The sequence below is a fragment of the Sebastes umbrosus genome, chromosome 11, assembly GCF_015220745.1.
Source record: "Sebastes umbrosus isolate fSebUmb1 chromosome 11, fSebUmb1.pri, whole genome shotgun sequence".
NCBI classification, from domain to species: Eukaryota; Metazoa; Chordata; class Actinopteri; order Perciformes; family Sebastidae; genus Sebastes; species Sebastes umbrosus.
Window position 1 is genome coordinate 3,203,639 of NC_051279.1, and position 23,256 is coordinate 3,226,894.

At 40.8% G+C, this 23,256-nt stretch overlaps 3 protein-coding genes and 1 long non-coding RNA gene across 11 annotated transcripts in view; 2 read left to right on the forward strand and 2 right to left on the reverse strand.

Annotated features, from left to right (window-relative positions):
* LOC119497755 (myelin-associated glycoprotein-like) overlaps nucleotides 1-4,706 on the reverse strand; it is a 51,527-nt gene extending 46,821 nt beyond the window's left edge. For 4 of the 5 annotated variants that reach the window (XM_037786135.1, XM_037786132.1, XM_037786134.1 and 1 more), the window contains exons 1-4: nucleotides 4,582-4,706; nucleotides 3,585-3,672; nucleotides 3,105-3,452; nucleotides 2,636-2,947 (exon numbers count right to left, since the gene is read on the reverse strand). In XM_037786135.1, the coding sequence (XP_037642063.1) occupies nucleotides 2,636-2,947; nucleotides 3,105-3,452; nucleotides 3,585-3,630 (706 nt within the window). In that variant the 5' untranslated portion in view covers nucleotides 3,631-3,672; nucleotides 4,582-4,706. The remainder of the gene's footprint in view (nucleotides 1-2,635; nucleotides 2,948-3,104; nucleotides 3,453-3,584; nucleotides 3,673-4,581) is intronic. The other variant, XM_037786136.1, reaches the window with a different exon arrangement.
* Nucleotides 1-14,118, forward strand: part of LOC119497792 — a 68,011-nt gene extending 53,893 nt beyond the window's left edge. Inside the window, exons 5-6 of one of the 3 annotated variants that reach the window (XR_005208984.1) lie at nucleotides 2,799-2,958; nucleotides 13,984-14,118. This is a non-coding gene — a long non-coding RNA (uncharacterized LOC119497792). Of the gene's footprint in view, nucleotides 1-2,798; nucleotides 2,959-8,064; nucleotides 8,200-13,983 lie in introns of those variants that run through there. The other 2 variants (XR_005208986.1, XR_005208988.1) reach the window with 2 other exon arrangements.
* On the reverse strand, nucleotides 7,718-14,940 carry LOC119497791 (NLR family CARD domain-containing protein 3-like). Its single transcript, XM_037786209.1, has 7 exons — nucleotides 13,969-14,940; nucleotides 12,959-13,036; nucleotides 12,761-12,811; nucleotides 10,859-12,668; nucleotides 9,108-9,194; nucleotides 8,501-8,668; nucleotides 7,718-8,371 (listed from the first exon to the last, which is right to left on the reverse strand). The coding sequence occupies exons 1-7, from the start codon at nucleotides 14,363-14,365 to the stop codon at nucleotides 8,038-8,040; spliced, it is 2,925 nt and encodes a 974-aa protein (XP_037642137.1). The 5' UTR covers nucleotides 14,366-14,940; the 3' UTR covers nucleotides 7,718-8,037.
* A 130-nt stretch (nucleotides 14,941-15,070) lies between these two features.
* On the forward strand, nucleotides 15,071-20,880 carry LOC119497773 (sialoadhesin). Of its 2 annotated transcripts, none has more exons than XM_037786180.1 (8): nucleotides 15,071-16,173; nucleotides 17,816-18,217; nucleotides 18,312-18,623; nucleotides 18,707-18,970; nucleotides 19,333-19,605; nucleotides 19,976-20,078; nucleotides 20,171-20,336; nucleotides 20,450-20,880. In XM_037786180.1, exons 1-8 carry the CDS (start codon nucleotides 16,131-16,133, stop codon nucleotides 20,621-20,623), a joined length of 1,737 nt encoding a protein of 578 aa, XP_037642108.1. In that variant the 5' UTR covers nucleotides 15,071-16,130; the 3' UTR covers nucleotides 20,624-20,880. The 2 variants fall into 2 exon arrangements, with proteins under 2 accessions (XP_037642108.1, XP_037642107.1); XM_037786179.1 differs by having other exon boundaries at nucleotides 15,072-16,173; nucleotides 17,813-18,217.
* The last annotated feature ends 2,376 nt before the right edge of the window (nucleotides 20,881-23,256 follow it).

Below are 23,256 nucleotides of genomic sequence, written 5' to 3' on the forward strand. Positions count from 1 at the left end.
AGCGACCCTGGTCTGACCCACCTCTCGACCTAGGTCGCAAAGGCGAGTCGTTCAACGCGTTTTAACCCTTTCATATACACAATCAACCCTGGTTTTTAATTTAAAGGCAGGGTTGACGATGTTCTCCAGTCTACACTATTTGTTCTACTGGTTGAAATGGTCTTAACACGCCGACAGCGATCCATTACTGATGAGCTCTGAAAAAGGACCAGAAAAGAGCCGTTATCTGTAGCTGCTGTAATCCTGTAAAATCACTGCCTCGCGGTCCGCTTGGAAAGAACCAATCAGATGCCTCCCTGCCTCCCTGCTCGCACTCTACCCTCGGCGTGCACCAGCCTGAACTCAAAGTGCATCGCCGCCGCACGTTTCCTGGAGAATGGAAGAGAAAACTCAGCCCTGCAGTAGCACTGCCGCGGTTACTTGTCATGAGGTAGCGTTGTTGAGTTGAGGTCCTCTCTCCGCTCTGTGTCTGTGAAGTAGTTACGATGCGGCAGTGCTCGTGCATGTGTGTTAGACGGACCTCCTGAAACGATGCTACTTTCAAATTATGCTAGCTTTCCAACATCGTCGACCCTATCTTTAAGTTATTTTTCATGAAACGTATTAATTATTTTGTGTATTCATAACATATTGACGGTGTTAAACATTGGTTTTGGACAGGAGTTATTCCACTCACAGAGCTGGTAAAGCTAGAAAACCATATTTATATGAGAGTTAAAGGAACAGTGAGTAACATTTTGGGGGATCTATTAGCAGAATACAATATTCATAACTATGTTTTTATGAGTGTATAATCACTTGAAACTAAGAATGGTTGTGTTTTCATTAGCTTAGAATGAGCTCGTCATATCTACATGGGGAGCAGGTCCTCTTCACAGAGTACGCTATGTTGCTCCGCCATGTTTCTACAGTAGTGTTATCAGGATAAGGATGACCTCTGAGCGAGGCAAACGGCATTACCACGGTTTTTGCACTCGGCGGCTCACGTTACCGCAGTCTTGGAAAGGAAGGAGTGAGCGGAGAGGTGCTGTGGTTGCAATCTGCAACCACATCTCTAGATGCCACCAAAACCTACACACTGTACCTTTAAATTAACAACAACCACCTTGCTGCGTAGTGGTAGTCTGAACATTCATTCCTAGCTGTTACCTACCTGATAGCAAACAGTAGAGCACATATCAGTGCTGCTGATAGAGCAACAACGGTGCCGATGAAGACTGGCAGCGAAACTCGACCCGAAGAATCTGTGTGCGAGAGAACAGCAGATTATGTAGGTTAGTCAGAAGCATAAATATATTGGGTATGTTTTTGTGAAGTACGTTTGGACGTACATGAAGCTTTTAGATTCATCATTATGTCGTCTTAGTAGTAGTAGTGTAGGTTGAAACGTTGTTGTAAATGTTTTCATGTTATTTGTAATTAGGTCTGGGCAATATATCAACATTGTATCGATATTGTGATATGAGACTAGGTATCATAGATTTTAGATATCCTAATATTGTAATATGGTATTAAAGGTTGCATTACAGTGAAGTGATGTAATGTTTTGAACTTACCAGTCTGTTCTAGCTGTTCTATTATTTGCCTTTACCCATTTAGTCATTATATCCACATTACTGATGGTTGTTTATCAAAAATCTCATCGTGTAAATATTTTGTGAAAGCACCGATAGTCAACCCTACAATATCGTCGCAATATCGGTATGAGGTATTTGGTAAAAATATGATATTGGACTTTCTTCATATCGCTCAGCCCTATTTGTAATAAATGTTTTGTTGTATCAAAGCTCGGCAAATCCATCCCAGACATGATAGATGTTAATTATGGAAGCTGAAACCAAGAGTTTGACTAACTAACATATCCATTACATGCATCTCCCCTACAGTATGCAGAACTGTTACAGTGGGAACTTACAAGGCAGTCAGTCTAAACATTTAAGAACAAAAACACTAAATAGAGATATGATATATACTGTGTAGATATAGAGAATACGGCACTGGGTTCAAGATCAAGTTCATCAAAAGAATTTCAAGAAATCCTGATAGTTTCCAACTAATCAATAAAACCTGTATTTAGCAAAAAGGACAGACCTGGACTTTCCACAGATGTTTGAGGCTCAAGGCTGTAGATATAAAACCGTTGACTGGCAGATCCCAGAGAGTTGGAGCTGCTGCAGAGCAAGGTGGAAAGATCCGTCTCCTGTGGTTGATTCACAGTGATGATGCTCTTCAGACCTGTGTCATTCAGAGACTCATTGCTGATTGCAAACCTGTCAGAGCGATTGACAGGTAACCCATCCAAATACCACTGTAAAGAGGGAGAGGGATTTCCCACGGTCCTGCAGGAACAGTTGAGCTGGGCTGCAGCTTTGGTGCAGTCAGGTGAGGGCAGGATCTGTGGAGCAACTGTAAAGAATGGACAGGAAATTTAAGAGTTAAGTCAAGTTGAGTCAAGGAAGGTTATAAGTTAATATAAGAAAATAGTTAACTTTTAATGGGAGTGGAGGTGAAAATGAGACTGTAATCAAATTGTCATCCATTTCATGTGTTGAAATTTGGTTTCATGGCTTTTACTTTGTTATTTCCTGAAAAAACGGAAGTGTCAATATTTTACAACGATGACGAATGAACTCACATGAAATATCAGCTGTTAAACTGGGGCTAACAGTTGACTCAGTGCTGCCATCTTCTTTGCTGTAGACGGCAGTACAGGAGATTGTCTTTCCATGATGGTGGTGAGAAGCAGTGAAGTTCACAACAGAGGTCTTGACTTTAGTTTTGTCCTGAATCTCCTGCAGTGTCTCCTGACTGTCACCCAGGCCGGAGGTCCACATCAGAGTTGGAGGATGAGACAGACAGGGAGCTGGAGCAGAGCACGTCAAACTCACTGAGGTTCCCTCCTTCACCTTCAGTGTGGACGGAGTCAGAGTCGGTCTGGGAGGATCAGCTGGAGGGAAGGTACATATGAACCAGTCACTAAATAAACAGTCATTCCTCTCCATTTTTATGCTATTTGCCAAATGCAATGAATGCAAAACAAGGTCACATCAGTTCTACAAGGGAAATAAATGACTGAAAGCAAGTAAACAGACTTTAAAACCTACCTTCGACTGAAATAGAGATTTGTTGAGGAAAATTATTTTTCAGAACATTGCATTCTATTCTGAAGTAATATTTATTGCTGTAAGCAGGTTGCATGTTGTTCAGGGTTGTGGTGCAGTCTTTTCTTGTCAAGTCTCCTGTCAGTTCTCCATTTATTGTAGTTTGTTGTGGTTTACTGCTGTCAAACACAACAGCCCCTTTATCATTTCTCCATAGTGCTTTACATGTGCTATCTAAGTTTGATTCATATTGGGCTGTTACGTCAAAGGAGCAGGGGATGGTCACACAGGATCCACTAAGAACCTCCATAGTTTGCGGCAGTAATGTCTCAAACTTTCCACACAGGGCACCTGAAACACAAGAAACAAATCTAGATAGTTTACAGTAGTGAGACCATTTTACTGCTCACATGCCTTACTAAATATCTTGTTTTTTGTTATCTTTATAGTTATTGATCTATATATAAATTAACCCCAACTCACCTTGCAGCAGACAGGCAATCAGAAGGGAATTCAGCGTCCCAGACATGTTTGATCGTCAGGAGAGACGGAAGATCAAGTTTAAAACAGTCTGAAGATTATAGAAGGAACAGTTCACATGTTTGAGTCGGTTCATCCCTAAAGTAATGTGATTTTTAGAGCAGGGTTTATTTGAAGGTCAATGTCAAATTGGACATTTTAAGTATTCAGATCGACATTTTGTTGAACCTATATCATTTTTTAATCTTCATCAGGGTGGAAAAGCAACATTTAAGCCGCTAAAATGTTCACCTAAATTCCATACAATTAAAAATGTATAGGTTTTATATAATTTGTTAGCAGCTCTTGAAGGCAGGATGATGCAGTGCACTTATTTACCACACTAAGAAAAACGAGTAATAGATTACTACTTTGAAAATAATTACTTGTAAAACAGAAATTCAACAATTAAATTAATAAGTAATTTTTACAACATTTCTTTATATAAAAGTTTGATCATGGTAATATTTATTCAAAGCTCAATACTGGTAGGATGTTTCTGTCTGATCCCACTGTACTGTAGAGATAAACAATAGTTGTTCCCTCTAAAATAGGGAAGAAACATTAACTGATGTTTATCACACCTTTCATAACATGGTTATGCAGAACATGATAATGATACAAAGGAAAAACAGGAAGTGCTAAAACAAATGGTAACAAAAAGTTGATGTACTCTTTTGTACGCTCTTTTATATTTAATTATTTTTAATTAGCTCATTACTCTAGAGCAGTGTCAACAATGTCAAAAAACACAATCGACTGCCCTCCTAAAAGTTTTATATTTCAAAATAGAAACTTTTGCACAATTCTCAATGACCATCTGTGAACTTCCTTTGCTTTTGTTTTAAAATTTGCAAATATATGATGGTTGATTTAAAGCCCAGTGAACCAACCTTTAACTCAATCAAAGAAATCTTGCCATTTTAATCTTATGTTTCTTATGGAAGTTGTAATGACTTACGTTCTCAAGAGGTCTGTTTTGCAGATAGATGAGAGATGTGAAGTTGAAGTCAAGTTCCTTGGAAGTGAGGTTGCATTGTCAAACAGCTTACAGAAAGTATCTTGAAAATGAGGAACTTGCACAAATGCAAGTGTTCTTTAAAGGAACAGTGTGTAGCATTTACAGGGATCTATTGGCAGAAATGGAATATAATATTAAGTATGTTTTCTTTAGTGTATAATCAGCTGAAAATAAGAATCGTTGTGTTTTTGTTACCTTAGAATGAGCTGTTATATATATCTACATACGGAGCAGGTCCTCTTCACGGGACATTCATGTTTTTGCGTCAGCCACCGTATTTCTTCTACACGCTTGGCACAAAGGAGAAGTTTCAGTTGGACGCCATATGCAACCTCACCACTAGATGCTGCAATATCCTACACACTGTACCTTTAAGTTATGAAAACAAAGTGGTGTTCAATAGAAGTCAAAATTCAGAACAGTCTGTAGTTTAATGCTGTTGAATGTCTGAAAATAGGAGTCAACATTACCATCCCATTCTGTTGACCTTTGGTGGTCTCTCTTGACTGGGTGTTTTTAAATCAATCTGTCATTTATGTCCCAATTGTTTAGGGTCTCACAGACTCCGCAGCTGTATGTAAGAAAATAACAATACCAAGTAGAATGGCACTCGGAGAGCGCAGACCTCCGCCAAGGTGCGTGACTTTAAAAACAGATCACAGCTCACAGCTGGCGGTACCGTGAGGTGGTCGGCTTATTATTAACACGGTGTGTTTCCGTGTAACGTATTGACGGATGCTTCTCTCATTCAGCAGCCTTGTTATGTCTGTATAACGTTGCACTACGTTGTCTCTCATCCCGTCATCTACCGCTTTTTTCTTTCTCACCGCGGACGGCCAGCAGCCGCCGCCGTACCTCGGAGTCTCACCACACATCCATACACGTATCTCTCTGCTCTCAGAAGGGGGCGGGGTCACTCGTCATCCACGCGTCATCAGTTACACTGCGCATGTGTGATACCCTGTGGTCTTAATGCTCAGGCTGATCGGCATCCTTAAAAATATTCCTGTATCCGGATCATGAGTGTTCATTGTGCTACACTCCACCCCTCCAAAATATTTCATTCAAATCCATCGCGAAATTTTGGAGTAATCCTGCTAACAAACAGATAAACAAACAAACAAACAAACAAACGCCTTTGGCCTTGGAAGGAGGTAATAATGATTGCAAAATCAACCACTCTATTTCCTTCAAATATGTGTTTTTCTTTTCATCTGACTTTATTAAAACTCAAAATGTAAAACAAATGTTGAAGTGGTAACCATTCCCTTTACCACACATTATAATTATATAATATACAAATGACCATTGGGCATTATTATTACATGAAAACATTTCATGTTTTAAATGTTATCTAGGCTTTGTATGAACAAATATATATTACATTTGTTTATCAAAATGTAGGATACCTTATCCTACATAGTGACGTTAGTTAAGTTTGGAGGAGTCAGTTAAACCCCAGAAGGTTCTACCTCCCTGTTTGACCTCTGAGGAACAAACTGTTCTCCAATAAGAGAAACCTGAATACACTTATTTGGGATCTGGGAGGGAAGGTCTGTGGCACTTATTTACCACACTAAGAAAAACGAGTAATAGATTACTACTTTGAAAATAATCACCTGTAAAACCAAAATTGAACAATTAAATGAATATGTTTTTACAACATTTCTTGCCGATTTGACAGTAAAATGAGTTGTTCTCTAAAATGGGGAAGAACATTTACTGATGTTTCACACCTTTCATAACATGGTTATGCAGAACATGATAATGATACAAAGGAAAAACAGGAAGTGCTAAAGAAAACAGTGACAAAAGGTTGACGCACTCTTTTCCATTACTTATGCGTCACATTCTGTTAATTATCTTCAGTCATGAGCGATCCACAGCTCCAAACCCCGCCCTGGACCCAGATTACTGCCACACACACATACTTAATACAATAACAAACATATAATGAACGAGTCGTAGTGGGTGTTTTTAAATCAATCTGTCATTCAAAGAATAAATTGTGCCTCTGAGACCACAAACATAGCTGACATCTGAAACATGTATCAGTTCAACATTGTATTTGTAAGCAATTGTAAAATAAAATGTGTTGAAGTCATAAAGAATCAAGCTAATAAAAACAATTTTAAAGGTAGGGATAGTAGAGTTATCTCTGGTTGGCAGAGTTCTGTTGTAGTTTCATTACAGTACATCCCGACAGTAATCAATAAATCAAATGCTCTGATAAAAAAGAAAAGAAAAAAACAAACCTGTCCTTTGCAGAAGTGTAATAATGCCGTCCAATCACTTTATACGGCCCAAATTAAATGATTGGACGGGCAACCTGAATGTCTATACCTGCACGCTCTCTGTCCGTGTAGCTTGACAGCTGTGAGTACAAACAATAGTCATGTTTGTTATTTACGTGTATAGAGTGCTGCAGGGATGACGTACTTCTGTAGGCCAACCAGGAAGTCAGCATCGCCCTGGTTCCCTCGACAGAAAGCCAACGGGATCTTTCCATTGGTTTTGGATTATTGCAGAAAAACACTCTGTTGCAAACAAACATTCATGATACTTTACGTTTTGTTCTGTAAGATAATCTCCACTTTTAGGATTTTTTAATAGTAAATACAATGCTAGAAGTAAAAAGCTAACGTTAGGCTATAAACAAATTACACCGCGGTCGTATGAGCGTGAGTATACACAACGAGGCTGTAAAGGAGGACGAGTCGGCGTGATGACGTTTAGTATAGTCTCATTTAGCCAATTATTAGCAACCGCCTTTTTAAGGCACGTAAAAGCTTCAAAATTCACAAGTTGGGTATTTATTGATTTTATATCGTAGAACAAATCGTTGAAATCTCTTAAGCTTGTGTTAACCACAGACCTTATTTCATGCATCTAACTAAAAACCCATTGAATTTGAGATGAGGGAACCGCAAGTGCTAAAATGCTAACTCATTTCTGGGTTTTACGACTCATTCCTGCAGCGCTCTATGATGATATGTTTATGTTCATAATGATAATTTAATTTTGGGGGAGTGGCTTTGGAGGGAGGCCTGAAGCGGCGGGCTGTCAGTGTTTCCGACTTGGCGACTTTCTCGCTAGATTTAGACACTTTTTGGAGCTATCGCTGCCAGCTGCTTACATTGGAAAAGAGTTGTCAACACTGGGCTCGGTTGTTCAGTTGGATAATTTTTAAAAATCTGTGGTACTCCTGCTGATTTCTCAAGATTACCTTTAAGTATGTTTTTTATGTAGTTAAAGAGGGCTCAGGTCTACAGGACCCCAAGCAGTACAAGAGGATTAATATGAATTCCACTCTTACAGATAGAAGTCAGAATGTTAGTTGCCCTTATGAAAGCATCAGATGCTTTCATAAGGGCCCAACCCCTTACACACAGTCTGCTACATGACTTGTCTTCCTCTGATCAGATTAGTAGAAGACTTCAGCAACTCCACAATGTTTGTCCGGAGCTCCTGGGCTTTCTCTGCGTTCTCTCCTTTCTCCACCTGTTCTCCTGCCACCTGGAGCCCCTTCAGCACCGACTGCAGGGCGTCTGCATTCTTCACCGAGTCCATCTGGTCTCTGTCTGCCCGGATCTCCTCCACCCAGTCCAAGTACGCCTGTAGCAATCCACGGTCATCCACAAAATTTGCAATAATCCGGAGTCCCGGTCGACGTTGCTCCAGCTCCCTCAGCCTCTTCCTCCCCACCTCTCCGATGTCATTCCCTACAATACTGATGATGGAGATATATGCATGGTAAGAGTTATTCATTTTCATTTACATTGACTCTCACTAGATGGCAGTGCTTCCATACATTATAACATCGAGAACACTGAGCAGAAGTTGATGTGTTTAGTCTTACGTCAGTGTCTTCAGAGAGGTGTTTTTGCTGAGGCAGTTGACAATGTTTTCTGTCCCTCGCTCTGTGATGCCGGTGATGTCCAGATAGAGTTCCTCCACAGTGGTGTTGTGCTCCAGAGCGTTCCACAGCTCCAAAACCCCCTCTGGACCCAGGTTATTGCCACACATACTGTATACATGAGTAGAAGAATTGTGTTGCAGTTGAATACATTTTGCATTGAAGCATTCAAGCATTGAATTCAGTCCCCTCAAACAAAGGCCTTAGAATGCATTAAAATAGTCTTGAATTTCATGTCCTTTTTTATGCAGGCTGTCAGGAGACAAAACATTTAGGTCACTCTGATTGGTTGATTATATTACTAGGAATTATTGTTAAATACAGCTGGGACGTACTGACAGAAATGTGATATAAATTACAGTAAATTCATAATCTTAATAAATACTTGTAGGCATTATTGTCCCCAGTGGTTTTCCATCATTATTTCTCTTATGACTGAACAATAAAAGACATTAAATTGCAATCTGCTGTATGCGGTATTAAAAAGTTCTTCCATTTTTTTTCAAAGTGTTATTATGATAGTTGTAATAAATCCTCTGTAAAGACTTACAAGAGCTTCTTCACTTGGCACTCATTCGATTTCAGAACCGCAGATTCTAAAATAGCTGCTTGCCTGTCCAGGCAGTTGTACCTCAAACTGGAAAAGAAAAGAAAAACATTACGTCGACATTGTTTTTGGCAGTCCATTCATCCCTTTTCAAAAATGCGTATTATGCTCAGGCACATGCATTCTCAGGGTACACCCAGGTTGTGACTATCACAGAGTTATTGGGTAAATGGTATTTTTCTACCCAGGACCCTATTTTCTCATGTTTTTGTGGATAAGTGACTAATGGGGAGAACAATTTAGGAAATTGGTTCAGTATTGAGGGAGAGCTCTGTAACCCACAGCCGCAGAACGAGCTGTGATGGCAAGTGAGCACCGTCAGTTTACGTCCACTAAAAGTGCTTGTTTTTGCCACTGACAGGTTGTTATGATAAGTGACAACATTATGGAAAGAACCCTACAGAGAAATAAAACGTTTTTCTACCTTTCACTTTGTTTATTGTGTCCAAGTCCCGCTCAAGAAGTCTCATTGTGAAATCTGAATATCCGTATACTCTGACTTAAATAAATACTGGTGGCCATCAAATTCAAACACCACATTGTCGCATTCATCTAAATATTCAGCCATGGCATTGAAGATATATTAGACAACACTAAGCTACGCTTTCTGTATTCTAACACAACAAACTCTGCCCAGCTGGCACTCACGTTTCCACCATGGATGTATTCCACTATTCCACCGTTGTCTTCCGGCAACACGTCACCTCGCCAGATTTCAGAACAAGACTTCTCCTTGAGCGAGACTCTTTCCATAATGTCAGACACTTATAATAACAAACAGGGCCTGTCATGGCAGAAACAAGCACTTATAGTGGACGTTAATGACGGTGCCAACTTGCCCCAATAGCACCATATTGCAGCCTGTGAGCAGCTGCTGTCTGCAGCGCTCTCCCTCAGTACTGGGCCAATTTCTGAAGTTGTTGTCCCTATTACTCAGTTAGACACAAAAACATGGGAAAATAGATTCCGAGTTGAAAAATACCAAAGTTAAGGCTGGCCCACACTAAAAGATTTTTAAAATCTTAACAGATTTTGAAAATGTGAGAGACCCCACTCATAACGACATGTTATGATACAGTAAATCTAACAGTCTTGTTCCTATAGTGTGTGGTAAGCAATGATTTAGCCAAAACAGCAAGAACATCACACACTAACAGATTCCATTCATGAACAACAAAAGTCCCGACTCAAAAAAAATTGAAATCTCGCATCATAACATGACAAACATTGAGTTTTTACACAACTTTGAACTGAAAATTCACCAAGAAAAAAGAAACAATATGGATGAAATCATTGAGACACATTAAATAAACACTCGCGTTGTTGCCACGAATCAACAAATTAGTCCTCCATTTCTGTGATCCATCTTATTACCACTTCACAACAGGATATCTGATTGTAAATATTGAACATATTTAATATTTACGATTTGAGATCAGTACAACCAGGATGGACTTACGAGCCGATCGGGGGATGTAAAAAACACTCTTAACATACCTCACGACACAGGAATATCCGAAAAAAGATTCTTTAGAACCATCAAAAAATCTGTCTTTGCTGACGGTTGTCAGGAGGGGTGAATCAGGCACAAAATCGGCTTGATTCTACCCTTTAACACACAGACAGACAAGCATGCAGACACAGGAAGAAGATACAAACTCCACACAGAAAGGCATAGTCAATCAGTTACTCACTAGAGAGATTCACAGCGGTGTAGGATTGGTCCCAGTCTGTTTAGTCCTCTGTTTCCAATGTTGGAGTAGCCTAAGTTGAGCTCCTGCAGCTTGTGTGGAGAGAACTGCAGCACGTAGTGCATAGCTGCACAGTCCACAACACTCAGCTTCATCTTAAACAGGTTGAGTGTCTTGATCTCTGGTGCTGCCATGCTGGTGGCCTCCTTCATGTGGAACTCCATCAGGCAGTGGAGAAGATTCAGGGCTGCCTGGTTCTTGAGCTTTCTACCCTTAAACTGGTCTTGGAACCACAACCCCAACCTGGCGGGGATGCCATCCCCTTGCTCCATGGTGGAAAGAACGAGTCCATCCAACTGACCTGCCAGCCGAGCTCGGAGCATTCCCATGAAGAAGCGTGTGAACATCTGGAGGCTCTCCAGCTTGTCCGTGTTGAGGTCTGCGTTTTGCAGGGGTGCAGCTGTGGAGGATGGTGGATGTAGCCCAAAGCACCAGAAGTCCAGAGCTTGGATTATGTCTTCCTGGCTGAAGAGATTGATTGCGCAGTAGAGGGCAGCCAGATGTTCTTGAACAGTCAAGTGGAAGAAAGAGAACATCTCCACTGTTTCCTCTTTGAGGGGCTGGAGGATGTGACAGAGAAAGGTGCTCTGAACATCAGCAGGTGTAACACCGTAGTTCTCCAAATCTGCTCTGTTGAACATGATCTTTTTCTGTAGAAGGTTCTCGTATGCCAGTTTCCCCAGGTTTGTCAACTGCTGCTTTGCCAGTGAGAGAACCTCAGATCTTGAGGTGCTTCTATCCGCACTCCCCCTCAGCGCATGGTGCTTGACTGCTGTGAACAGGTAGCAGAAGTACACCTCACTGACTGTTCTGGGCGGGTTAAGCTCCAGAGACTTTGAGTCACCAACGTCTTGATTTCCTGAAGAGAAGAACTCCGCCATAGCGGTGCAGATGATGTAGCAATAAAGAGGGATGAAGGACAGCACGAAGAGGTTGTCATTGTTCAAGATGTAATCGTAGACTTTTTCAGCAACTTTTCTGTCTTTGTAGAACTTGGTGGTATATTCCTTCACCTGGTCCTCCTCAAAGCCCAGCACCACACAGCATCTCTGGAAGAAACGCTTGGGAGCTTCAGTAGATGGTCTTGTCGTGAGAATGACTGATGCTTCTGGGAGAAGGCTTCCCTTGATCAAAGCCACCATCATCTCTGACACTGGCACCTTCGAACGAATGTCAATGTTTTTGTCTGGGCCATTCCAGTCCAAGGGGAATTTGAACTCATCTAATCCATCTAAAATGAAGAGCAAAGAGTTCGGTGTAGTGAAAAGATCGGGTAGAGCCGCCTTCAGGTAGCGGAACCGTTCTCCAAGCAGCTCCAATAAGCTCAGCTGCGTTTCAATCAGATTGAGCTCTCTGAAGCGCAGGTCGAAAATGCAGGTGAATTCACGCATGTTCTTCCCAATCGCCCACTCATAGACAAGTCTCTGGACTGCTACGCTCTTTCCAATACCAGCGATACCCTTCACTTTAACCCTTTTCGGGGGCCGTCCCGATGGTCCTTGGGGGCCCAGTAAATGGCATGGCCGGATGCGCTGGCAAGCCTGGTGGACATAGATGCGAGCTCGTCTGCTCGCCAGGTCAAAGTACTCATGTTGGCTGCTGTCAACGAAGTCATCGTCTTCAGTCACAAAAAGGTCCGTGTAGCGGATCTCGATGTGAGAAGCTGAGTTTGAAGCCTGTCCCTCACCCTCTGAGTAACACTTTAACTGCTCGGTGCGTTTCAGTAGCGTCGTTTTATGGGCAGAAATTGGAACTGCAATGGAAGACAGGAAGATAAAATACATTGTCAAATTACTCCTCTAATACTTTTCTGTAAGATAAATATTATATCAGATATTGACATACCTCGGATGTTGGCCAGTTTTACACTCCTGCTAGGTTTCAGTTCTTCTTTAGCTGCACAATGAAGATCATTTCACTTGAATGCATTTTCAAAATAAGGGAACAAGTCAAGTATTTTTTATCACTAGAAAGAAAACACTTAAGAAATATTAAATATATTATTGTAAAATTGAGTTTTTTGATGAGTTAATAAATCCATACCTTTAATCTCAGTAGTCAGGGTAAATCCCTTGCTCTTTCCTTTGAACAGTTTAGCAATGGGGCCGTTAGGCTTCTTCTCTGTGGATGTAATGGGATTCATATGGTAAATAACACATTTTGATAAATATGATATGACATAGTCATTTCAAGTTTGTTTGGATACCATGCATGTGTTCAAAAATGTCAGGTTCACAGGAGACTGTATTGCCTGAGCATTCTTCTAATTAAGGCTGTCCTGAATACCATTTTGTGGGCTTCGAAGCTTCAGTGAGAAATATCCAACGGTATCAAAGGTATTCAAAGCTTCACGGAGTGGCGCGGCGTGGCTGGCATGTTCTTCTGTCTGTTTGTTTCCATCTCCCCCATTTCAGTTCCCATGACAGCACCGCTGCCACACTACTGTACACACACACTCACCTCTACACACAACAAATACCGATATCTGTCTGAGAATAACTAGTAATAATTAATGTTGAATATGAGTAATGAATAATGTTGTGGGGTTATTCCTTATTTCGTGGGCTATTTGGGGATTTATACTTTATTATTACATACTTATATGTTAAAAAATAAATAAGCCAAAGTCTTAAATATACATTTTGACCTGACGTTGGCGCTCGATGATGAGTCGGGGTCATTCATTACAACAACAAAAAGTCAATATGATTTATCCACTGGGCACTATGAATCTCTGTTAAAAAATGTACATGGATCAGTCCTATAGTTGTTGAGATATTTCCCAATCTGGATCCCTGAGCCATAATTCTCATAGTCAAATATTCTTCATACATTTTCACTCCTTTATTGCCAAAGGCAGTAAAATAAACTTGGCAAGACATCACAGTTAATTGCACCCTGTTAATAATCTTCTCACACCTCTGTTACCCAAGCAGTAAAACTTGATTGTCTCGAGTTCCAATCCGTCAGTTTGTCAACTTTCTTTTAATATTAAATGTACTTGTTAAATAAATAATAAATACTCCACCACCAGTATATTAAAGCAACCTCACCTTCGACTTTTACAGGTGCAGGCGCGGGCTTACTGACGACATCGTCCCTGCAGTGCCTCTCCACCCAGACCTGCAGATCTCTGCAGTAATAATCCTGCACCTCCTTCAGTACCAGCAGGAACTTCTGGCTGCCCTCCTCAGTGGCACACACCATCTCCAGAGCCTGGGCCACGGCATTGGAAGGTGACCTCTCCAGCAGAGACAGGTAGTGGGCAGGGGCAAGCACCTCAGCATCACGCAGCCAACGCAGCAAGGGTGCAGGGTGCTCCAGAGTCCAGTTCAGCAGCAAGTCTCTCTGAGACCGGAGCAGATGCTGAGCTGAGTTCATGGCTTCAGGAAATACTGCGGGGAGGAATAAAATAAATGCTTTACAAGATGTCTTGCTAATAACTTCCATTCAGAAAGCTACACTATGAAAAGTAAAGGAATTCTGCACAAACACTGCCATGCTCGATGATGAGAATACTTACCTTAAAGAAACGTTTTATTGTTATGTTCTGTGTCACTCTCCCTCCCGTCTAGTTTTGCCATGGCATTCATACTTGTTTGCAGGAAAGCTGTTTGTGTTCCGTCTTAAGGTGCAGGGAGGCGGAGTGCAGTGACTTACTGTCGGCAGCAACTCAAACAACCATTCAACGGGTCCAGAGGTCAAAGCGTTCAAGTCTTTGTCCCTGCCTCTGATTAATCGCTTTTGTTTGATCTGGCAGAAACATGCCAATCCCCTTGGGAGTGACTTGGGAGTAACACACAACGTGTAGACAAACTGTTGTGTATTTTCATAACATATTGTGACTTCATAATCTGAAATGCTGAAAAATGAAACTGACTATAACAGTGCTATATTTTTATAAACACCAATCAGCCATAACATTAACAACATTATGACCACTGACAGGTGAAATGAATAACATTGATGATCTGGTTACCATGGCACCTGGCAGTGGGGGGGGGGATATATTCAAGCCCCCAGGAAGAGCGCCGGTCGTCCATCCCGACTTTCGTAGTGGTCAAACGGCGGTACTGCAACTTCCGTGTCCGTCACGTGATGCCATTGGGCCCAAAAAGACTTTTTCCCATAGATAGATTTTAACAGGATAAGGGCACAGTGAAGACCTGAACACAAGCTGTATTCACAGAGACTTCCCTCTCTGCTAAACAGCCTCGTCCTGCATAAGACAAGTACGCAGTTAAAAGAGCTAATAGAACAATGGCCAAGTGTTCACTGAATTTGTAAAACAATAAGCCTGTTATGTAAGTATGATTGTTAGAAATTTAAAGATAATAATAATACATACAGTACATACATTACAGACAGAGAATTGTATTAAAAGTTCCTAAAAATAACTCAATATTCAGAGGAAATATTCTGTTCAAAATTCATCGAAATCACTAATTTTACACAAACCTCCTGCAGTTATTGCGTTCACTATTTTGGTTAATTGTACAGTTTATCGGTTGTTCTAGTTAGGGGTCTCCAGTTTACTCAAAAGAGATCCCTTGAGAAAAAAAAGTTAGAACCGCTGGTCTAAACAGTCTCTATAAATACAAAAGTTGTAGCTTGGCACTTTTCACCTTTGCTTCCGTCCTCTTACATAACGGCAGTGACCTACTTACATTGACGGATATTTATTGTCGCTATAAATCAGTGTCAGGCAGAAAGAAGTTAATCATTAATCATTTTTATTCAACTTTCAATGGAACTTTTATGGCTATTGCTTTTATCACACTGCGAGATGTGTGGTCAGTGTCGACAAAGGGGATTAAGAAATGAACACATTTAGTTGTCGGGGCCTTTGAGGAAATGACCAACAGCATGAGGGTGACTCACCCGCTGTCATGAGTTGTCTCACAAATACTTGCTGAGCTCTTTCTTTCCAAACAATTCCTATAGTTCCACCGCTTGAATGAGCATTTGAATCTTTTGACCATGTGAATGATTGTAAAGTTGTAAACCTACCATTGCTGATTTGTAAAATGAGCTCAGTGGTATGTAATGAATGAATGTAAACAGCATTATATTAAAGATATGGAAAGAGTGATGTAAGAGGAGGCATCAAGTGAAGCCCTCGCACCAGGAGCACAATGAAACACTCCAACTTCCCCCTCTTTGCTCCTCTGTTCATCCTGTCCTCTGTCTGTGCTGGCAGAGCAGGGTTGCAGTCATGCATGTGGACACTGTCTTTCTTGTGTGTCCTCTGATTTTTGGTGAGTAATTTAATCATTTATGATTTTTTTTTTAGTAATGGATTAGCTTCAGATTTCTGTATAAATTCATTATTCAGTCACACTAACCTCATTAAGTTTCCCCCTGATATCTCTGTTATTATTGCTGTAAGAGATGGAGATGTTGTGAATGTCTCCTGCAGAACATACTGTAGTGGATGATTACATTATATTCACAGATGAGGATCATTTCTGTCGCTTTAATAATGCTCATTTATTATCTCTGTGAAGTTGATGACAGTGTGAGAATACGTATGCAAATGTTTCCAGAAATAATCGAGTTCATTTAGATTTTAAAGTATTTTTCCGACATAATATCCGCTGAGCATAAAACTTAAAGCGTGTAGATTTTCCAAGAGCCTAAAGTGCAGTTGCCTTCTTCCCTTTTCTAAATATATATCTGTTGCGAAATTGTTCTGGGTCATATTGTGCACTTGCAGACAGTGCAGCTAAATACAGCTGGTCTAACCTCGTGTTAGTTCAAAATGTGTCCTTGATAGGGCAGTCAGCCGATTCAATATGTAATTGCCTTGTCTTACACCCTTTAAAATCAAGAAGGCCTTGCATCCCCCGTGAAGCTTTGGCGACCTCTTATGGGGTCAGGACCCCCAGGTTGGGACCCAGTGGTTTAGACGGCTGGTTAATCTGTTTATATACACAATCTAGGGCTGTCAATCAATTAAATAGTTAATCACGATTAATTGCAAATTAATCACACATTTTTTATCTGTTCAAAATGTACCTTAAAGGGAGATTTGTCAAGTATTTAATACTCTTATCAACATGGGAGTGGACAAATATGCTGCTTTATGCAAATGTATGTATATATTTATTATTGGAAATCAATTAACAACACAAAACAATGACAGATATTGTCCAGAAACCCTCACAGGTACTGCATTTAGCATAAAACAATATGCTCCAATCATAACATGGCAAACTGCAGCCCAACAGGCAACAACAGCTGTCAGTGTGTCAGTGTGCTGACTTGACTATGACTTGCCCCAAACTGCATGTGATTATCATAAAGTGGGCATGTCTGTAAAGGGGAGACTTGTGGGTACCCGTAGAACCCATTTACATTCACATATATTGAGGTCAGAGGTCAAGAGACCCCTTTGAAAATGGCTATGCCAGTTTTTCCTCGCCAAAATATAGCGCAAGTTTAGAGCGTTATTTAACCTCCTTTGTAACAAGCTAGTATGACATGGTTGGTACCAATGGATTCCTTAGGTTTTTTTCTAGTTTCATATCTTTAAAACTGAGCCCGCTACGACCTAAAAATCACAAGTTGCGGTAATGCGTTAGAGAAATTAGTGGCGTTAAAACACATTGGCGTTAACGCGTTACTAGCCCTAATTCTTTATGATGACCTTTCTAGAAGATCTCAAGGGATTCATTCAGTTAGACATGTGAGAGCTTTGTAGCTTTAAACAGAAATATTTTAATTGGCCATGCACTCTGGAAATGTTTTTTGACTTCATAGTGGTGAAGTTAAAACTAGAAAAGACATCAAGACAACATTATGAGGCACAGTTATACGTCTGAATGGCTTGATAACAACCTGAGCCTAGAACAAGGCATAGTTACATTTGTAATTTTTTTCCTTTCTCTATCACAGCAGCAGCCCTGTGGAGGGGGGTCCAGGCCGTCTCTCCTGTGCCCTCAGTCCCTGACCATGTCCAAGCGCTGGTGGGCTCCTGTGTGGTGATCCCCTGCTCTTTCACTCTTCCAGCTCCTCATCCTCTCAAAGGGAAGAAGGAGAGGGTGGACGTCCGGCTGAGGTTCAGAGGCGGCGGCCGCTTCTTCCCTCTCCGCAGCACCGCTTTTAACAGCGAGGACAGAGATCAAGTGAGCCGGGATTTCCAAGGCCGGACATCCCTCTTTGGGCGAATCACAGATGGGGACTGCTCAGTGAAGATGGAAAGGATCAGCCAGGATGACTCGCAAGTGTTTGAGATCACTCTGAAGAGAGGTGATGACTTACTGTGGGGGAGGCCAAGGAGCTTCAATCTGGATGTTGTGGGTGAGTCACTGTACTGCCTCTTTATTCTCTTCTCTCTCGAGATACATATCAGTACTAAAACCACAGTAATGATGGAGATTTTCCTCTCTGACAGACACCCCCGAGGCTCCTGTCATCAGCGGCATGTTGTCAGCCACAGAGGGCCAGCTGGTCACCCTGAACTGCTCCGTCCGCTATCACTGCCCCTCCAGACCTCCTGCCCTGCAGTGGAGCTGGGAGAGAGGAGCTCAACTGAACAGAACTGAGCCTGAGGAGGTACAGACACTCCACCCAGAGCCCCACAGGCCCATGTTACTGGCCCCTCTGTCCTTCACCGTGTCACACCAGGTGAAACCCAGGCTCAGATGTGAAGTCAGCTACCCCGGAGCCAGAGCACTTTCCGTTTCAAAGGATCTGCATGTGACATGTAAGCACAGCTTGGACGAGTATCTTTGTGCCTCTTGGCTCAGTTTACACTAAAACCTTTTTTTCTTTTCTTATGCTCTATAGTTTCACCGAAAGACGTAATGGTTCAGGTCGAGTCCTTGATGGTCCAGGAGGGGGGCAGTGCCTTGCTGTTCTGCTCATGTAAAGCTGACCCTCCTGTGTCTGAGTACCGCTGGTCCTACAGTCAACACGGCCGCACGGTGCACCTCCACCAGCGCACACACTCAGTCCGGGTGTTCAACGTGACCCGGGACATGAGGGTCCGCTGCTCAGCACAGAATCTGATTGGTCGAGGAGAGTCTCGACCCACGCCGCTGAACGTACAATGTAATCCTACTTCCACCTCCGATGGCCATACACACATATATTTGACAACAAGCCTGACCTGCATGTGTTAATAATAGTAACTTTCACTTCCCTCTCTTGTTGAAAGTTTGTTTCAATCTAACTGGTCGGGTGTGGTCACCCTGTAACCGCACCAAACAGTGATGTCACAGTGTACTGAGCGCGCATGGGACACCGACCCGCAATGATTTATACGTGTTAGGACTTACAAACAGTACCTTTAAAAGGTCCATACACAAAAATACCCTTTAAATGGTTCCATATGTACAGAGTAAACACCATCTGGTGAGTTTCAATATCACATACATAAAAAATACATTTAATGTGCTCCTTCTCTCCTACAGATAAACCAGTCATCCTCCGGCTCTCCTCCAGCTGTGCTGTGGAGGATCTGGAGGTGCTGTGTCGCTGTTCGGTCGACTCCAACCCCAAACCAGCAGTCACCTGGAGCGTGAATGGTACCGTTCCACCTCGTGATTACAACGTGTCGGTAACATCTGAGCCCGACGCGCTAACTGCCACTCTGAGGGGCCGCATGGACAAACCTCAGCCTGTGATCTGCTTTGCTTTCAACGCACTGGGAAATGACTCCCTGGTGTTGCTGCAGGGAGGAGAAGGTGTGTTCAAAGCACTGTTTTTTCCACACTAACAAAAAGACAGCAGCTCTGCCTCTTGTTTATTTGCTCTGATGTAGGAACGGTGCTTAAACACCTGTGCTAAATGCCGGCAGCTTGGAAACATAAGTAGAAGAGAATAAGCTGCAGAATGCTGCAAAGAAAAAACATATGTTGTTGTACCTTTTATTGTACCGAGTACAGCTTTACAGTTGCTGCAGTCCATTTTATATTTCCTCGTATTGCTAAGTTTGTTACATTTTTAAATCTTTTCCAGATCTTATTACAATATATAAGTGGGAAAATTGTAATTATTATATTATAGTTTCACATCAGAAGCTGATCCATCGCTGTTCTTTTTGTCCATAAACAGAGACGGCACCTTTGTTGTGGTTGGTGATACCTGCTGTGTCCATCTGCCTGGCCATATTCCTTCTGTCTCTTTTGTTCTACTGCTGCCGAAAGAGAGCCGGAAAGTACGTGATGCAAATCAGCCCTTTAAATGCTCACTTAAATTTGTCACACTTGCTCATTGTGATGTTTCACGCACCTGTTCTGCCCCTCGCAGACATGTCCTGAGTAGACACCCAGCTGTGTACCCTGAAGGACTGGGAATTTATCAGGACCAGATGCCCCTCTACATTAACTGCACAGAAGTGACTCATATCTACACCAACGGTAGCTACCAACTTGTATACCAGAACTGCACACCTCTTTTTGTCCACAGTAAGCAGGTAGGTTATGTCCTTGGCATCAGAAGGTATTGCATAAACAAAAATCTCCAAAATCTGTAATTCCCAGATTTGAGGATTAGCATCTAACATCTGTCTTTTTTTTTTTTTTTCAGATTCGTCCAATGGGCAGAAGAGGTGGGGAGAGACGAAGAGAAGGAGGAGGAGGAGGAGGAGATGGAGGAGGAGGAATGGACAGACGAGCGGGTTTGGGAGTCAGAGGCTTGAGAGAGGTGCAGAGCTCTGCCGGGGGCGATGCAGACACAGCCATCTACCTGGAGATCCTCTGAGCTCACTGTGGAGAAGTAACATGATTCATCTGCTACATTAAACTCACAGTAGACTTCAGATTCATCCTCACACTGATGGTAATGCATAGTTTATGTAATTTTCAGTTATTGTATATATTGTACATCTATTGTGTGATCTCTTAAATAGACAGTGGTGGTCCATCTTTATCCTAATCTCCAAATTGAACAATTTGTGCTGTGACCTGCTACCCTGTGCTCTTTTTTTATATATATATATTAAAGATGAAAAGGTTTGATAAAAGAGTGTTTCTTTATCTTTTCATCCTGTGTCTATTCTAAAACACACACAAGCACTCCGATTTGATTTGGTCTTACCAGTCTGCTGCTGCAATCACATTTGCAACAGCAGCTGCAGCATGTCTAACACAAAGTGATCCTCAGACGGTGTTTTAAAGTTCCTCTGGGGGGAGAAAGACTGCAGCGCAACCTGTGATGCAACTTGCATCATTTATTACACAAGTGAGGAAGTGTATCACAGTGCTCATGAGAGAATACATCTTGTCATAGCAGACATGTCATTGCAGGAAGACCACAGGTGTAATTAATAACATTAACAATGGCTCTGTTCTATTAAGCAACCAAGCAAGTATGTTTTGCCAGTGGCAAGGAAGCACAATAGGGCCCTAGGACTGTACCAGCTAAATTTGTGACCAACTATTTATTCGTTTTAAAGGTCCCATATTATGCTCATTTTCATTCTTGTATTTTATGTTTCTACTAGAACATGTTGTAATGTTGTAATGTTCAGAAAACCCTTTATTTTCCTCATGCTGTCTGCCTGAATATACCTGTATTTACCCTCTGTCTCAAACGCTCAGTTTTAGCGCATTGCAACGCAATTGCGTTGCTAGGCAACAGCTTAGGTCCATGTTTACTTCCTGTCAGCTGATGTCATTCACATACACTGCAACCGGAAATAAACTGGGACACATTTAAAATGTTTACGTTTGAAACTGTGAAATGGTCTTTGACATCACAAAATGAAAGAAAACCTAACGGCTTGTTTCAAAAGGACAATTTATGTATTACGAGCTGTGTGTATTTCTCTGTATATTGAGCGTTTTGATAGTTTAACAGTATTTATAAAGCACTTAAACCTGCTTTATAATATAAAAGACCTGAAAATATAACTTTTTACAATATGGGACCTTTAATATATATTTTTGTAATTATGCATTTTAATCTTTAACTGCTCAGCTACTCATTTAAAGATATTTTGTCTCACTCACAAGATTTCTGTTCACATCCTGAGCGACTGGGGGCGAAATAACCGGATATAACTCTGATGATGTTGTTATTAAAACCGCAGAAGAAGAATGAATGAATGAATGAATGAATGAATGAAAGACTTAATTTCGAACATAAAATAAATAAAAACAGATACAAAATAATAACAAACAAAACAAGAGTTATAGTGTCCGAAAAGGAGTAGGTAGAAGAAAAACTTATATTTTCCTACCCCTTTCTCACTTCTCCTCTAATAACTCATCATAGAATGATAATATAATATAATATAAAAACTATCCCAGATTTATTTACATCCCAAGTTGAATATATGAACAGCATCCCAAATTTATTTACAACCCACAAATCCATCCGGAGTTAAAGTATATAACCAACCCTTAACACAACTCTTCCTCAACAAACCTCCCAAAAATATCTTTCTTGCATAGCTTTTTAAATTGATTTATATTTGTGCTCCCCATCAACCCATCACCTAACCCATTCCACAAATCCACCCCACAGACTGAAATACACATACTCTTCTTTTTTGAACGAACACAATGCTTTTTAAAATTAAATGTTCCTCTTAAATTATAACCCCCCTCCCTGTCACAACACATTTTTTTAATATTGCCCGGAAGTGACACAACACTCTCTCAAGAATACTGGGACTTAAGTGACACAGGGAGACATCTGTACAGTATTCAGACACATGTAGGAGCTGGTGGAATAAGGAGCGGGAGCCCAAGCGAAGAGATGGTCATTACCCGTCTGAAAATAGGACATACAGGATTAAACCAACCACTCCATAGAATAGGCAAGCACCCAACTGGACTATTCACGCACTGTAATAAACCGGAAACTGTCAAGCATGTTCTTATAGAGTGCAACAAATATGACGAAGAAAGAAGGGAATTGCTATCAGGAGTAGATGATGGAAATATTACAATCTGCTAAGAAAGACATTTAAGAAAGTACACAATCTTCCAATTAATTACTTAAGGATAACAGGAATAATGGAGAGAATTTAATTATTATTATTATTATTATTATTATTATTGTTATTATTATTAATAATTATTATTTTTTATTTTATTGTTATTGTTATTTTTTTTTTTATTTATTTATTTTTTTTTAAATTTTATTTATTTATTTATCAACAAATATGACAAAGAAGGAAGGGAATTGCTATCAGGAGTAGATGATGGAAATGTTACAATCTGCTAGGAAAGACATCTAAGAAAGTACACAATCTTCTAATTAATTACTTAAGGGCAACAGGAATAATGGAGAGAATTTAATTAATATTATTATTATTGTTGTTATTTTTAATAATAAATATTTTTTTTTATTATTATTATTATTTTTTTTATTTAATTTAATTTATT

What these genes read in the sequence shown, in the direction of transcription:
- LOC119497791 (XM_037786209.1), bottom strand. Translation starts at nt 14,365, where the DNA reads ATGGAAGTTATTAGCAAGACATCTTGTAAAGCATTTATTTTATTCCTC. An exon ending in TGCACCTGTAAAAGTCGAAG is followed by an intron (nt 13,037 to 13,968) that starts GTGAGGTTGCTT and finishes TTACATCCACAG; the next exon opens with AGAAGAAGCCTAACGGCCCC. An exon ending in AAAACTGGCCAACATCCGAG is followed by an intron (nt 12,669 to 12,760) that starts GTATGTCAATAT and finishes CTTCCATTGCAG; the next exon opens with TTCCAATTTCTGCCCATAAA.
- LOC119497773 (XM_037786179.1), top strand. Translation starts at nt 16,131, where the DNA reads ATGCATGTGGACACTGTCTTTCTTGTGTGTCCTCTGATTTTTG. An exon ending in AAAGGATCTGCATGTGACAT is followed by an intron (nt 18,624 to 18,706) that starts GTAAGCACAGCT and finishes TATGCTCTATAG; the next exon opens with TTTCACCGAAAGACGTAATG. An exon ending in GTTGCTGCAGGGAGGAGAAG is followed by an intron (nt 19,606 to 19,975) that starts GTGTGTTCAAAG and finishes GTCCATAAACAG; the next exon opens with AGACGGCACCTTTGTTGTGG.